This window comes from Danio rerio, chromosome 20 (assembly GCF_049306965.1).
Source record: "Danio rerio strain Tuebingen ecotype United States chromosome 20, GRCz12tu, whole genome shotgun sequence".
In the NCBI taxonomy this organism is placed as follows: domain Eukaryota; kingdom Metazoa; phylum Chordata; class Actinopteri; order Cypriniformes; family Danionidae; genus Danio; species Danio rerio.
In genome coordinates this window covers 51,417,501-51,433,272 of record NC_133195.1, presented here as the reverse complement: position 1 = coordinate 51,433,272, position 15,772 = coordinate 51,417,501, and the positions used below count along the sequence as shown (strand labels likewise).

At 41.8% G+C, this 15,772-nt stretch overlaps 1 protein-coding gene across 2 annotated transcripts in view; it reads left to right on the top strand.

Moving 5' to 3' along the window:
* eva1aa (eva-1 homolog A, regulator of programmed cell death a) overlaps positions 1 to 15,772 on the top strand; it is a 119,988-nt gene that overhangs the window by 40,077 nt on the left and 64,139 nt on the right. For both annotated transcript variants that reach the window (XR_012396101.1, XM_017352719.4), the window contains exons 3-4: positions 89 to 212; positions 866 to 1,018. Coding sequence is in view for 1 of the 2 variants with exons in the window: in XM_017352719.4 (XP_017208208.2) it covers positions 89 to 212; positions 866 to 1,018 (277 nt within the window). In the remaining variant the exon portion in view is untranslated. The remainder of the gene's footprint in view (positions 1 to 88; positions 213 to 865; positions 1,019 to 15,772) is intronic.

Genomic DNA, 15,772 nt, shown 5'->3' with positions numbered 1-15,772 from the left:
GTCTTCATCCGTCTCTCAGTCTCTGTAGGTCATTCTGAATCTGTCTTTTTATCTGTCTGTCTCACAGCTTCTGTCTGTCTCTCTGCAGAAAATGCTGGATGAATGTGAGGACAGACGGAGATGTCAGGTTCTCGTCAACAGTCGTTTGTTTGGGACGGACCCCTGCCCGAACATCAGCAAATACCTCAGTGTGCGCTACAAGTGCAGGCCGAGTGAGTTTCACACACACACACACACACACACACACACACACACACACACACACACACACAGCGTTTTCAGCAGGTTATTGTGTTCTGTTAGCTGAGCAAAGAAATCTGTCCACTTCTTTCCTTCCTCTCATGCAGGTCTGGAAAATAAAGCTCTGCACCTCAGTCACAGGTCACTGTGTCTGTGAAAGCTCCATAGACACAAACACACTGCTTTCAGCTCAAGGACCACACTTTTGTCTTCTATAGAGCTGCTTTATAGCTGATCTTATGAATTTTAAAGTCTTCTAGAATAAAAAAATACAAAATTCAGTTCATCTTTCTTTCTGTAGAACTTTTTACAATGCAGATTATGTCAAAGCAGCTTAACATGGATGATATCGTAGTGGACCAGCCCTTTAATATTTCCTCCAAACATAATAATTTGAGAGTGGAAATGTTTGGACTGTGATCTTAGGTTTGTTTTTAGATTACTTGCAGTTTTGGCTCTGCTACTGACTAATCTAATGTATATGGACAAACATCCAAAGCTTGCAGTTTGTACTTCTGCTTAAAAGGGATCATCAATTTTTTTTTTTACATCAGCTCATACTTTAGTTTCTCATCAAATCTTCCGTCCAATCAAATGCTTTATAGTGTGTGTTTTCTTTCTGTAGACGAGTACAAGAGTAAGGTGGTGTGTGAAGGAGAGCGTCTGCGGTTGGGCTGTAAGACAGGGATGCAGATCGCCGTTTATTCTGCCATGTTCGGCCGCACGCAGCAGGGCACGCTGGAGTGTCCTCCACACCACCAGAGGGCGCCATCTGTCGGTAAGACATCACTTTGCACTTTCACCAGGTTCAGATGTGAAAAGTGTCAGTGTTATGCTTTGAAGTTGACATGAAACAGAAGTTAAGATTGTCCTTTTTTCCGCTATCATGATGTCCATCCACTTAAAACAGTCCTAAAATGAGAAAAAATGTAATGCGGTGCATGATTTTGTTTTTGGTAACTGACTAGTTACTTGGAAGATGGGTGTTGCTAACAAAATGAAGGAAGAATGATGAATGGACAAAACTAGAGCAGAAATGAGACACGCCCTGATAGCCCCTCCCTAAATGACTGATAGCCCCTCCCTAAATGACTGATAGCCCCTCCCTAATTGACTGATTAGGGGTGTCACGATTTAATCGAAATCGATCGAAATTTATGCTTAATTTCGATTATCGAATCAAAAAATAGAATTGTCGATGCTGCCACGCCCCCATGTCACGTCAGCTTGGCTTGCCAAGCAGGAAAAAAACAGGCTTGTTGAAGTGCTTGTTAAACTGCAGAAGCAGGAGACCCGTCGACAGAACTTAAACCCTCTCCTCTTTCAATGAAGTCGCAGGTGTGTAAGCATTTTGGATTTCCAGTGAGTTATGTTGACAACGTTCGTGTTGTCGACAAAAATAAAACACAGTTTTGCAAGCTCTGCTATGTACGTATTAGGTACGGTTCGTCCGATAGACGACACCGGCATCGCGATTCTCCGCCCGCCCCCGTTGCAAATCCGCTCGCGAAAAGTACACACTCAGACCCTGTTTACACTGTCTTTGTTTTTAAATGGCATTTTAGAACGACAACGATTTGACATCCACAGTGGCGTGTAGCATTTCTGAGCAGCCCTCCTTCCTCTCTACCTCTGAAAATGCACATCACGTGACCACACAGACACAGACACAGACAGCCATGCGCTCCAGACAGCAGGTCCAGGCAGTCAGAGGACTGCTTCAATCTTTCACTCACTTGTACTTAGTCATTTTAGCGAACACCTCAGATACTGTTAGCTGGTTCCTGTTGGTTGTGCGTCTTTTTTTATAGACGCCATTATAACAACACAGATCACTGCCTATTCAGTCCCGGAGAAAAAGTGATTGACAGGTGGTAATTATGTGTGTAACTTGCCTTTATTCATTTACTGTATGATTTGTTTATGGGTAAAGCAAAGACCATGCAGGTCAGGTAGTTTAAACGGTAGGCTACAAATAATTAATTTGTCATTAATTAATTATTCATAATCGAAAATCAAATCGAATCGTGCCTTTAGAATCAAAAATGTAATCGAATCGAGGATTTGGAGGATCATGACACCCTTATGACTGATAGCCCTGCCCTAAATGACTCATAGCCACACCCTAAATGACTGATAGCCCCTCCCTAAATGACTGATAGCCCTGCCCTAAATGACTCATAGCCACACCCTAAATGACTGATAGCCCCACCCTAAATGACAGATAGCCACGCCCTAAATGACTGATAGGTCTAACCTAAATGACTGATAGCCACACCCTGAATGACTAATAGCCCTGCCCTAAATGACTCATAGCCACGCCCTAAATGACTGATAGCCCCACCCTAAATGACTGGTAGTTCCGACCTAAATGACTGATAGCCCCGCCCTAAATAACAGATAGCCACACCCTAAATGACTGATAGCCCCACCCTAAATGACAGATAGCCACGCCCTAAATGACTGATAGGTCTAACCTAAATGACTGATAGCCACACTCTGAATGACTAATAGCCCTGCCCTAAATGACAGATAGCCACGCCCTAAATGACTGATAGGTCTAACCTAAATGACTGATAGCCACACCCTGAATGACTAATAGCCCTGCCCTAAATGACTCATAGCCACGCCCTAAATGACTGATAGCCACAATCTAAATGACTGATAGCCCCGCCCTAAATGACAGATAGCCACGCCCTAAATGACTGATAGGTCTAACCTAAATGACTGATAGCCACACCCTGAATGACTAATAGCCCTGCCCTAAATGACTCATAGCCACACCCTAAATGACTGATAGCCACACTCTAAATGACTGATAGCCCCGCCCTAAATGACTGATAGCCACGCCCTAAGTGACTGGTAGGTCTAACCTAAATGACTGATAGCCACACCCTGAATGACGGTTAGCCCCACCCTAAATGACTCATAGCCACGCCCTAAATGACTGATAGCCACAATCTAAATGACTGATAGCCCCGCCCTAAATGACTGATAGCCATGCCCTAAATGACTGATAGCCACACCCTGAATGACTGATAGCCACACCCTGAATGACTGATAGCCACACCCTAAATGACTGATAGCCCCACCCTAAATGACTGGTAGTTCCGACCTAAATGACTGATAGCCCCGCCCTAAATAACTGATAGCCACGCCCTAAATGACTGGTAGGTCTAACCTAAATGACTGATAGCCACACCCTGAATGACTAATAGCCCTGCCCTAAATGACTCATAGCCACACCCTAAATGACTGATAGCCCCACCCTAAATGACTGATAGCCCCTCCCTAAATGACTGATAGCCCTGCCCTAAATGACTCATAGCCACACCCTAAATGACTGATAGCCCCACCCTAAATGACAGATAGCCACACCCTAAATGACTGATAGGTCTAACCTAAATGACTGATAGCCACACCCTGAATGACTAATAGCCCTGCCCTAAATGACTGATAGCCACGCCCTAAATGACTGGTAGGTCTAACCTAAATGACTGATAGCCACACCCTGAATCACTAATAGCCCTGCCCTAAATGACTCATAGCCACACTCTAAATGACTGATAGCCACACTCTAAATGACTGATAGCCCCGCCCTAAATGACTGATAGCCACGCCCTAAGTGACTGGTAGGTCTAACCTAAATGACTGATAGCCACACCCTGAATGACGGATAGCCCCACCCTAAATGACTCATAGCCACGCCCTAAATGACTGATAGCCATGCCCTAAATGACTGATAGCCACACCCTGAATGACTGATAGCCACACCCTGAATAACTGATAGCCCCACCCTAAATGACTGATAGCCACACCCTAAATTACTGATAGCCACACTCTAAATGACTGATAGCCCCGCCCTAAATGACTGATAGCCACGCCCTAAATGACTGGTAGGTCTAACCTAAATGACTGATAGCCACACCCTGAATGACGGATAGCCCCACCCTAAATGACTCATAGCCACGCCCTAAATGACTGATAGCCACAATCTAAATGACTGATAGCCCTGCCCTAAATGACTGATAGCCATGCCCTAAATGACTGATAGCCACACCCTGAATGACTGATAGCCACACCCTGAATGACTGATAGCCCCACCCTAAATGACTGATAGCCCCACCCTAAATGACTGGTAGTTCCGACCTAAATGACTGATAGCCCCGCCCTAAATAACTGATAGCCACGCCCTAAATGACTGGTAGGTCTAACCTAAATGACTGATAGCCACACCCTGAATGACTAATAGCCCTGCCCTAAATGACTCATAGCCACACCCTAAATGACTGATAGCCACACTCTAAATGACTGATAGCCCCGCCCTAAATGACTGATAGCCACACTCTAAATGACTGATAGCCCCGCCCTAAATGACTGATAGCCCCGCCCTAAAGGTGTTCGATGTGACCAAAAGTAAAGAAAAGTTTTTTGGAGGGAAAGGAAAGGTTATGATATTTGATTAAAGATTATCAGGGCAAATACATTTTTAAAAAATAAAGAAAAAGTATTAAACAAGAACAAAAACTTTTTATTATTAAACTTTTTATTTATTTATTAATTTAAAATGTATTTATTTATTTAGCATCTGTCCTAACTTGCACTTATGCAGTTATCCAAACGTTTTTAATAAACACACACACACACACACACACACACACACACACACACACACACACACACACACACCTGTTTAAATGCGAACGACATCACATCATGTCAAGTGTTTGGTTTGACGTCGGCTTCATTTCTCTGTTTTCTAAATGTTTGTGTGTGTTTGCGCGTGCAACATGATGCCGGCGCTCTGTCCCTCTGTTCCTGCTTTAAACACCACGCTGAGTCTGTCCTGGAGAAAACATGTCTGACTGAGGAGAACGTGTGTGTGTGTGTGTGGGAGGGAAATCAGTTAAACATCATTATCTGTCTGTCTGGAGACGACTACCAGCTGATCTCATCACTCCTGCAGGCTCTGAGTGTGTGTGTGTGTGTTTTTTTGTGTGCTTACACGTGTGTGCTTTTGGGTGCGTGCATGTGCGTGTGTGTGTGTTAGGTTCCTTGATTGTGTTTGTGTGTACGTGTGTACGTGTGTTTGTGTGTGTGTTTGTGTTTTTGTGTGTATGTTTGCGTGCATTTATGTCTGTGCTTCTGTGTACGTGTATGTGTGTGCGTGTGTACATGTTTGTGCGAATGTGTTTTTGTGTGTGTGTTTTTTGTGTTAGTTTTTTGTGTGTGTTTGTGTATGTGTGTTTTATGTTTGCGTCCTTTTGTGTGTGTGTGTTTATTTGTGTTGGTTTGTGTGTGTTGGTATGTATGTGTGTGTATGTATGCTTGTGTGCTATTGTTTATGTGTGTGTGTGTGTGTGTGTGTGTGTGTGTGCATGTGGATCTGTGTGCTTGTGTGCATGATTGTGTAAATGTGTTTTTGTGTGCGTTTATATGTACGTTTGTGTGTGTGTGTGTGTACATGTGTTTTTGTGTGTGTGCATGTGTGTGCTTGTGCTTATGTGTTGTTTTTTGAGTGTGTGTGTGTTTGTGTATGTGTGTGTTTGTTTGCATCATTTTATGTCGATGCATGTGTGTCTTTGTGTGCGTGTGTTTGTGTGGGCGTGTGTATCTGTGTGTTTGTGTGCGGGATTGTGCAAATGTGTTTTTGTTCGTGTGTGTGTTAGTTCACTTGTGTGTTTGCATGTATCTGTGTGTTTGTGTGTGTGTGTGTTTGTGTGTTGGTTGTGTACGTGTGTGTTTGTGTTCATTTATATGTGTGTATAAATTTGTTTTTGTGTGTGTATTTATGTGTGCTTGTGTTTATGTGTATTGGTTTTTGTGTGTGTTCGTGTTTATGTATGTGTGTGTGTTTTGTGTGTTTGCGTCTTTTTGTGAGCAAGCATATGCGTGTTTGTGTGTGTATTTGTGTGTGTGTGTGTGTGCGTGTGTATGCCAGCATTGATATGTGCATTGATATGCATGTGTGTGGATGTGTGTTTCTATGGGTGGGCGTTTGTTTGTTTATGTGTGTTTTTTTGTATGTCTGCACGTTTGTATGTGTGTGCACATGTATGTGTGTTTGTGTATAAGTTTTATTGTGTGTGCGTATTTGTGTTTTTGTGCAGTTTTATGTGCCTGTGTGTGTGTGTTTCTGTGTTCGTAAGTGTGTATTTGTATGTGTTTGTGTGCATTTATGTGCATGTGTGTTTGTGTCTGTGCGTGTTTGTGGTGGGTGTGTGTGTTTGTGTGCATGCATGTGTGAGCTTATGTTTGCGTGTTTGTGTCTCTGTGTGTGTGTGTGTGCGTGCATGCATAGTTTTGTGCATTTATGTACATGTGTTTTTATGTGTGTTTCTGTGGTTGTGCGTTTGTGTGATGTGTGTTGGTTTTTCTGTGTCTGCATCTGAATGAGTGTGCATGCATGTGTGTGTTTGTGTGTTTGTTTTATTGAGTGTGTCTGTGTGTGTACGCATTTGTTTTTGTGTAAATTTTAGGCGTGTGTGCATGCATGTGTGTGTATTCGTGTATATGTTTGTGTATGTGTTTGTTCATTTATGTATGCGTGTGTGTGTGTGTGGTTGTGGTATTCATCACATTCTGAGGACAAATTTTTGGTCCTCATGAGAAAAAGAGGACAGAATATACAAACTATATATTATAATAATTATTTTTTTGTCTGTGTATAGTCCACATAAAACAGAAACCCAGTGTGTGTGTGTGTGTGTGTGTTTGCTTATGTCAGTTCAGTTCACGCCCACACGCAGATGAGGTGGGCACTCTCTGCTCCAGGTAACTCTCTTCTGTTCAGTGTTTGTGATGTGGTGAGTGTGTTGTGGAGGCTCTGGGTGTGTTCAACAAATGTGTTTTGCTTGTTCTTGGATAAAAGAGACGAGGCGTGTGTGAGCTGCTGTCTGTCATTTGTGTTTTCATGCTGTTTAGTCATGGGAGCTTCTGATTGGCTGTTATTGTGTGGCGTCAGACAGCGTTTCCACTTTACTTTGTGCAAGCTACCTTTATTGTAGTGTGTAATGTTGTTGTCTGTGAATGTATAAGATTTGCATCAAGTTTACACACACACACACACACACACACACACACACACTGGGTTTCTTTCTTAATGAACTATATCCATAAATAAAATACCTATAAATATTTGACAGATGGGGCGGCATGTTGGCTCAGTGGTTAGCACTGTGGCCTCACAGCAAGAAGGTTGCTGGTTTGAGCCCCGGCTGAGTCAGTTAGCATTTCTGTGTGGAGTTTGCATGTTCTCCCCGTGTTGGCACGGGTTTCCCCCACAAGTTCAAACACATGCGATATAGGTGAATTGGGTAAGCTAAATTGGCCGTAGTGTATAAGTGTGTGTAAATGTGAGAGTATGTGGTTGTTTCCCAGTACTGGGTTGCAGCCGGAAGGGTATCCGCTGTATAAAACATGCCGGAATAGTTGGTGGTTCATTCCACTGTGGTGACCCCTGCTAAATAAGGAAGTAAGCTGAAAGAAAATAAATAAATGAGGTCAAAAATGACTGGCATTGCCAGACTAGACATTTCGTCGTCATGATGTGATGACGTTCATAAGGTCAACTCCCTCCCGTTTGCAGACATCCCAAGTCTCCCGGAAGTTCCGGGAGTCTCCTGCAAATGCATAGACTCCCGGATACCCGCAAACGAGTGATAATCTCATGGAAATCGCATGTCTCCTTCCCAGTCCTCAAATTAGTCCCCCACACTTCTCCCTTTTCCCTCCTTGCTCTTCAGACACATCGTGTGACCTTCACATACATCACCCTAACCACCCCCCACCCTCCAGTATTCACATTCATCATGTACCAAACCCCTACACCCCCGGACTTCAAATACGTCATGAAGTATTTCATTACCCCCTCCCCCAAACCCCACTCACATCGCATAACTCCGGCAACCTCCCACTATTCATCCCAGTCTCACCCGGGAATTACTATTCTCAACTTGTGATATCTGCGTTTACACAGCAGGAACGGAGTTTTAGCTCAGGTAGATCTCGAGAACTAGCTGCATGTCTATGGTGCTGATTTGGATAAGTCAATTAACTTAAGTTGTGTGTTTTCGGACAGTGGAAGGAAACCAGGGAACCCAGGGGAAACCTATTTGAGCAGGGCGAGAACGTATAAACTGCGCAGAGAAATGTCTTCTGGCTTGGTAATGTCTGAAACCAGTGACGTTCTTGCTGTGAGGCAACAGTGCTAACCACTGGGCCACCCATCTAGAAAAGGAAGAGGAGTAGGGGTGGAAGAGGGGATTCTTCAAAACGAAGATGGCTGTCATATAGAGTTTAGAGTATTTATAGTGGCTTAGGACTCGTCTGATTGGTGAATCACAAATTGAATAATGAGGCACCGGCTGCAAGCAATCATAAGCACGTGATCCTCTCGAAATGAGTTTATAAATAAACTTCACTTATAATAAATGTAATATCACACTCTGGACATCATTGGCTGCCGGATTAAAGGGATAGATCACCCCAACATCACAATTTTGGCTGTACTCTCCCTGTAGTGTTTCCACACCTTTATGAGTTTCGTTATTGTGTTAAACATAAAAGAAGATATTTTGAAGAATGCTGAAAACCTGTAACCATTGACTTCCATAATGTAAAACACAAATAGTACGGACAGCAATGGTTACAGGTTTTCAATATTATTTTTTATTATTTTAAATATCTTCTTTTTGAGTTCAACAGAATATCCAGTTGAAGTCAGAATTATGAGCCCTCCTGAATTATTAGCAATAATTATTGAATAATTATATGTTTTTCAACACATTTTTCAACATCAGTTTTAATGACTAATTTCTAATAACTGATTTATTTTTTCTTTGTCATGATGACAGTTAATAATATTTGACTGGATTTTTTTCAAGATACTTTTATTCAGCTTAAAGTGACGTTTAAAGGCTTAAATAGGTTAATTAGGCAAGTTAGGGTAATTAGGCAAGTCATTGTATAACAGTAGTGCAATGTGAAGTGGACACTGACAAAGGGGTGCAGATCCAGGTTTATTTAGCAGTATAGTCAGGCAAGCAACGGTCAACATGGGCAAACAGATGTATACAGGGAATCCAGAGTCATGGTCAACAGACAGGCAGGCAGCAGGCAATGTAGAGCAAACAAAACAAAGCAAGGTTCAAACACAGAAAGCAAAGCAAGGAAACCGCGTCGTAATGTTCACAGTGACAGAATAACAAGACTCAGCCATGAGGGTGTCAGAGTGAACTGAATATATGTGAGTGTAATCAATCCATGAGCAGCTTCAGCTGTGTGAGTCTAATCAAAGGAGGCTTGGAACAGGTGTGTGTGGTGCCTGACAGGACTTGCAGTCCATATGGAGGAAGGATTGTAGTCCATGTAAATGTAAATGTTCTCCAGTGATCTATGAAGGTTAGATCGCTAGTGATCGTTACAAGTGCTTTGTTCTGTAGACTATCAAAAAAATATTGCCTGAGGGGGCTATTAATAAAATATATTAAATAGTTTAGATAAAAATCTTATAGTTTTTAAACTTTAATTCTGCTTTTCTTCTAGCCAAACTAAAACAAAGAAGACTTTCTCCAGAAGATAAAAATAATATAAGAAATACTGTGAAAACTTCCTTGCTCGGTTAAACATCATTTGGCAAATATTTAAAAAAAGAAATTCACAGGAGGGCTAAGTGTGTGTTTGTGCATGCGTGTGTGCGTGTGTGTGTGTGTGCGTGTGTGTGTGCGTGTGTGTGTGTGTGTGTGTGTGTGTGTTCATGTGAGCAAGAGAAAGCAACATCCTCTTAAGCAGCACTTGACTAATCGCTCTGACACCGGACTCAATGACGAGGTTAATGGGGTCTGCTTTTCTCTCCGGACTTCCTGTCAGGTAAAGAGCGCAGTCTCCGTCTCTAAGACTGAAAGGTCATTCAAGCCATTTAAACCAAATCAGTCTCAACTTAAAGACCCTCAGACCTTACAAACACTTTAAACCCTGACATTTAGAGCTGAAGTGAGATTTTAAATGAGTTAAACAGCAATATTGATATGATTCCTGTAGGGTAAAACCAGGAAGAAAATGCTTTAAATGTGAGTTTGTTGGGGCGACATGGTGGATTAGTGGTTAGCACTGTTGCCTCACAGTAAGACGGTCACTGGTTCAAGCCTTGGCTGGGTCAGTTGGCATTTCTCTTTGGAGTTGGCATTTTCTCCCCGTGTTGGTCTGGGTTTCCTCCAGGTGCTCTGGTTTCCCCCACAGTCCAAACACATGCGCTATAGGGGAATTGAATGACTAGATTGTCCGTAGTGTATGAGTGTGTATTGGTGTTTCCCAGTGGTGGGTTCCAGCCGGAAGGGCTTGCGCTGCATAAAACATATGCTGGATAAGTTGGTGGTTCATTCCACTGTGGCGACCCCGGATTAATAAAGGGACTAAGTAGAAAGAAAATAAATGAATGAATGAATTTCACAGGAGAGCTAATAATTTATTTTATTTTATAATTATTTTTTAGGGGTTTTTCACCTTTTTATTTTGATAGGACAGTAGAGAATTCAGACAGCAAAGCACTGGAAGCAGAGAAGGATCGGCAAAGGACCTCGAGACGGGAATCGAACCCGGGTCGCCACGAGCACACTGGTGCTGTATGTCAGCGCACAGTACCACTAGGCTACCGGAGCCAACAATAATTTTACCTTTCAGTTCCCACAGCCCATATGTCCCTCTGTAAAGTCAGATTAGGCTGTCTGTGATAAAGGAATAAGTGTGACCCCGAGGGGGTTTTCTCTCACATGGATCCAATTTCTAGCCTCACTCAAGCAGAAGTAAATCTCCAGAGCAGAAGAGCCTCACATTAGTGCAGATTCAGGTCTGTCAAACAGTTTGTCATTGCTGTAGGACAGGTGAAGCGTCCCAGCGGCCTCATAAATGCTGTCCTCGGCTTTAAAGATGACATATTATGCCTCTTTCCATTTGATGTACAATAGCAACTGTCTGTACAACTGTCTGTAAAGCTTCAGCTCAAAATTCCTCAAAGAATAATTTATTATCGCTTGTCAAATCTTCCACTACATGGGCCCAATCGTACAACCGGCGCAATGAGGCGCAAGACGCGACGCAATTGTTGTTTGCTAGTTTCAGCTTGGCGCAATAGTCATTTGGACGTTTGCACCATGCTGTTTAAATAGCGAATGCATTTGTGCTCATATGTGCGCCTTTAGGCGTTCTGGTCTAAAAAAGGAGGCATATTAAGTCGCATTGTTGGCACGTTGCTATTTTAAGGAAATAAGGTAGTCTGTTCAATAAACCAGATCAAAGCAGGTCTGTAGTCCAGCGCTGAGCGCATTAGTTGTGCACCTCGCTTACGCATTGCTTAATACACACTGGATGTACAGCAATGCACAAATATCTCTACAAATGAAAAAGAATTAAAGTATTTCAAAAAATATTATTTTCTAGCCTACATGAATATTAAAAGCATACTTTCATGCCTTCTTCATCTCGGGGGCTTTTCCAGTTTATTCGTGACAATTTGCTTTAAAAACAAGCTTAGGTTTGCTCACCTGTCAGGTTTTAGACCATATGGGGCACAGCATGTGTATTTGGATATAACTCAGTTTTTTTAACACACTAGTGAAGCGTTCAGTTTTTTCTCTTACAAAGTCTGTCATGTAAATAGCAAATGCGCTAATGGCGCGATGCAACAGGGTATATGCCGAGCTAGTGCTGTTTCGATGCTGATAAACGTCCGGTTACCTGTTATTGTTAGTTTTTTCCATTTTAAACGATACCTTTTACAGCATCGATGCTGTAATGTAGTTAAAATATAATCAGTTAAATAGACTCTGGGATTCATTTAGTTGCTCAAGCGCAAAACGAGACAAAAAGCCGTTTACACGCACGCGACCGTCAGAATCGGCAGGCTAGCGCAGAAGCTCCATTGAATATACTGGGGTAAAATAAATATTTTAAAGATATGGCAGGGGAAATGTAATTTAATGCAGTGCTTCTTGTACAATCTGAAACCCACTTTATATCGGATATCACTCAGCCAGTGGAGATCGCTGATTTTTAAAGAAAACAGACCTTAAAATCGCCGTTTTTGCAATGGCAAACAGTTCACAGGAAGCGCTTAATGGGAGATGAGACTTATTGGTTTATTCTCAAAACACACCTTTAACTCATTAAGAGAATAAGCTCAACCCTGTTAAACCATGCGCCACGGCGGAAAGCGGATTTTTCCGACCTTAAAATAGTAAAAGTCGATTTACTTTGTGTATGGATCGTCAAAATAGAGCCCTTTGGGTGTGAGCAAAAACATGTTTTTGTGTGCATGTACACTTTAAAAGATGCTGGGTTCCACCAAGCGGCTACCTCCCGCTCTCCCTCGTGAAGCTATAAAAGTAACTTAAACTGCAATTCATGGAAATTCTGCTAGTCCTGGCTCCATAATAGAGCACTTTTCTATTGACCCCAATGTTAAAATGGCCAACTTTACAGCAGAAAAAAAGGTGTTTACAGCCTGGTACAAAGAACAATTTTGGTTCATATAGCTAATTATACCCGTCATGACAACTGTGAGGGGGTGAATTTTCTTTTAACTCATCTGTTTCTTTTATATTAGGCTATATTAAGTCTGCATAATTAAGGGCGTGGCCACTTGAGTGACAGCTAGGTCTCGCTGGTCACCGTCACTTCACCTCAGCTGATTAGCCACTGAACTCGGCACATACATCGTATTTTTGTTTTGTTCTATGTGACTTTACACAGTAAGTTGCCGGTTGGGATTATTTCCTGCAATTATCAGATGATCTGGCATGCTGTCCGCTAGGGGTGTCAAAAATCATTTTTTCGGTGCACTGCGATGCAGAAGCGGACAATTCGATATCGGTTCAATAATAATCACAACCGGCTTACTGACGTTATTTACCTCATATGCGCTCTGTCGCGAGGGAGGCGATCGCGAGTATTTACAGCGCTTTAACTACTTAAAACTCATAAACTGTGCACAATTTCACTGTGTGTGTTTGCTGGATCAGTCTTTCACTGACATATACAACAATAGCCCCTATTTATTAGATCGAGAGAATGAAAGTAGCCTACTCCATTTCTCTCTCTCTCTCTCTCTCTTTCTCACACACACACACACAGTGGCCCATTTGACCTGCTGGCGTGGCTTTTCTTTTTTTCTCGGCTGTTTTACAGCGTTACTTTTGCATCCAGAAACGAGCGCGTGTCTGCAGAGTTTTCTCCACCGTGTCTATCATACATCAGCTGTGAGATCGCCGCTGCCACCTGCTGCTTATCAGCATCACTCATCTGTGAAGAGCGCAGCGCGCAAGAGCCAATCGCAACCGTTTTTTTTTTGAGGGTGTGACCAATCAAAGGGGTGTAAGAGAACTAGACAAGGATCAGAAATTGAGCTGGATGTTTATATTTGTTTATATTATTTGCTAAATGCTGGTTTTGTTTAAAGTTACAGTTTATATATCTGACTGTTTGTATTAAATGACAAAATTGTATTACAAATAGTATATAAATATAAATATATTCATACATTTTAATACAAGAAATGCTGCTGTGAAGAAAATATAAAACTGTGTATGAAAAGCAGCATCAATGCACCGTGATGCACCGAAATATCGAATTGAACCGAATCGATAGCATGATAATCGTAACCGAACCGAACCGTGAGACTAGTGGAGGTTCACACCTCTACTGTCCGCGCTTAATTGTGCTCACTAACCATTCAAGTTACCTCCATTTCCCATGTGAATGAAATTCTTTTATACTTTTATCTAAAAATGTATTTGTTTTATTTAATATATTTTATTTATCATTTATAATTTTATTTGTAACTTTAAAGCACTCCAGAATCTGACAGATAGATTAGCTGTAGGCTCTAGAACAGTCATCTAAAATGTTGTCATACAGTGTTACTCGTAAATAGCCTTGCATTTACTAACACCGACTATATTTAAAGTATTTTGAAGTAATTTGTGTTTTCCTCCTGTGTAAAAATGTCATAAGAGCAATGCTTAGTGGCTCAATGTATTACAACAGTGTTTTTTAAAGTCCAAACACTTTATTGATATAGTGTACAACCAAGCACATGTGGTCAGAACACAAACCAATCGCAGGTAATGAAGTGTTAAGCGTTTCTCTCAAAGAATAGCCTGTCTTAGCAAAATCCTAGCAGGCATCTGTAGCTCCGCCTCTTTGCCCATTTTTGGTTACTTGTGGTTGGCACAAACAAAATGGTGACGGTTGGCCACGCCCACTTGCAGCTTCATTTGCGCTCTTCAGAAACCTATGGGTGATATCATGCATACTACATCCATATCTTTTACAGTCTATGGGTTTCGCACAATTCGTTCATGTTGTCCAAACACACACCGATTAAGTTAATTCAATTGTTTTTCGGAAATTTAAGTAGGTTGAATGTATTGATATAGTACACAACCAAGCACATGTGGTCAGAACACAAACGAATCGCAGGTAATGGAGTGTTAAGCGTTTCTCTCAAAGAAAAGGCCATCTAAGCAAAATGCTAGCAGGCATCTGTAGCTCCGCTTCTTTGTTTGTTTGTTTGTTTGTTTGCTTTATTTATAGAGCACATTTAAAAACAACAGATGTTGACCAAAGTGCTTTACAAAACGACCAGCATACAAAATCTATACCTATATATAAAAAATTTGCAAAATATATAAAACAGATTAAAATTAATTACAATCAAAGGCAAGAGACAGAAGGTGATTTTTTAGATGAGACTTAAAAGCACCAAGTGAAGAACATGACCGGATCTGTAAAGGCAGACCATTCCACAGTCGGGGGGCTGCAGCAGAAAAAGCCCTGTCACCTCTTGATTTCAACCGCGTTTTGGGGACAACTAGCTGAAATGTGTTTTCAGACCTGATTGGCCTCAATGTGAGTTGAGTGTGCCAGTGAAGAAGCTCAGAAATGTAAGTCGGTGCCAGACCATTCAAACTTTTAAAAACTAGAAGCAATAATTTATATTGAATTCTAAATTGGACTGGGAGCCAGTGAAGAGACAATAAAACTGGTTTCTTTGCCCATTTTTGGTTACTCGCGGTTGGCATGGAACAAAATGGCAGCGGTTGGCCACGCCTACTTGCATCTTCATTTGCGCTTGTCAGAAACCTATGGGTGTTGTCATGGATATTACGTCCATGTCTTTTACAGTCTATGCGTTCCACACAATTCGTTCATGTTGTCCCAACACACGTCGATTAGGTTAACTAAATTGTTCTTCACAAATTTGGATGGGGTTAAATATATTGATATAGTATACGACCAAGAACATGTGGTCAGAACACAAACAAATCGCAGGTAATGAGTATTAAGTGTTTCTACCAAAGAAAAGTTTGTCTAAGTAAAATGCTAGCAGGCATCTGTAGCTCCGCCTCTTTGCCCATTTTTGATTACCCACGGTTGACGCAACCAAAATAGCGACGGTTGGCCACGCCCACTTGCAGCTTCATTTGCGCTCTTCAGAAAACTATGGGTGATGTCATGCATACTACACCCATATCTC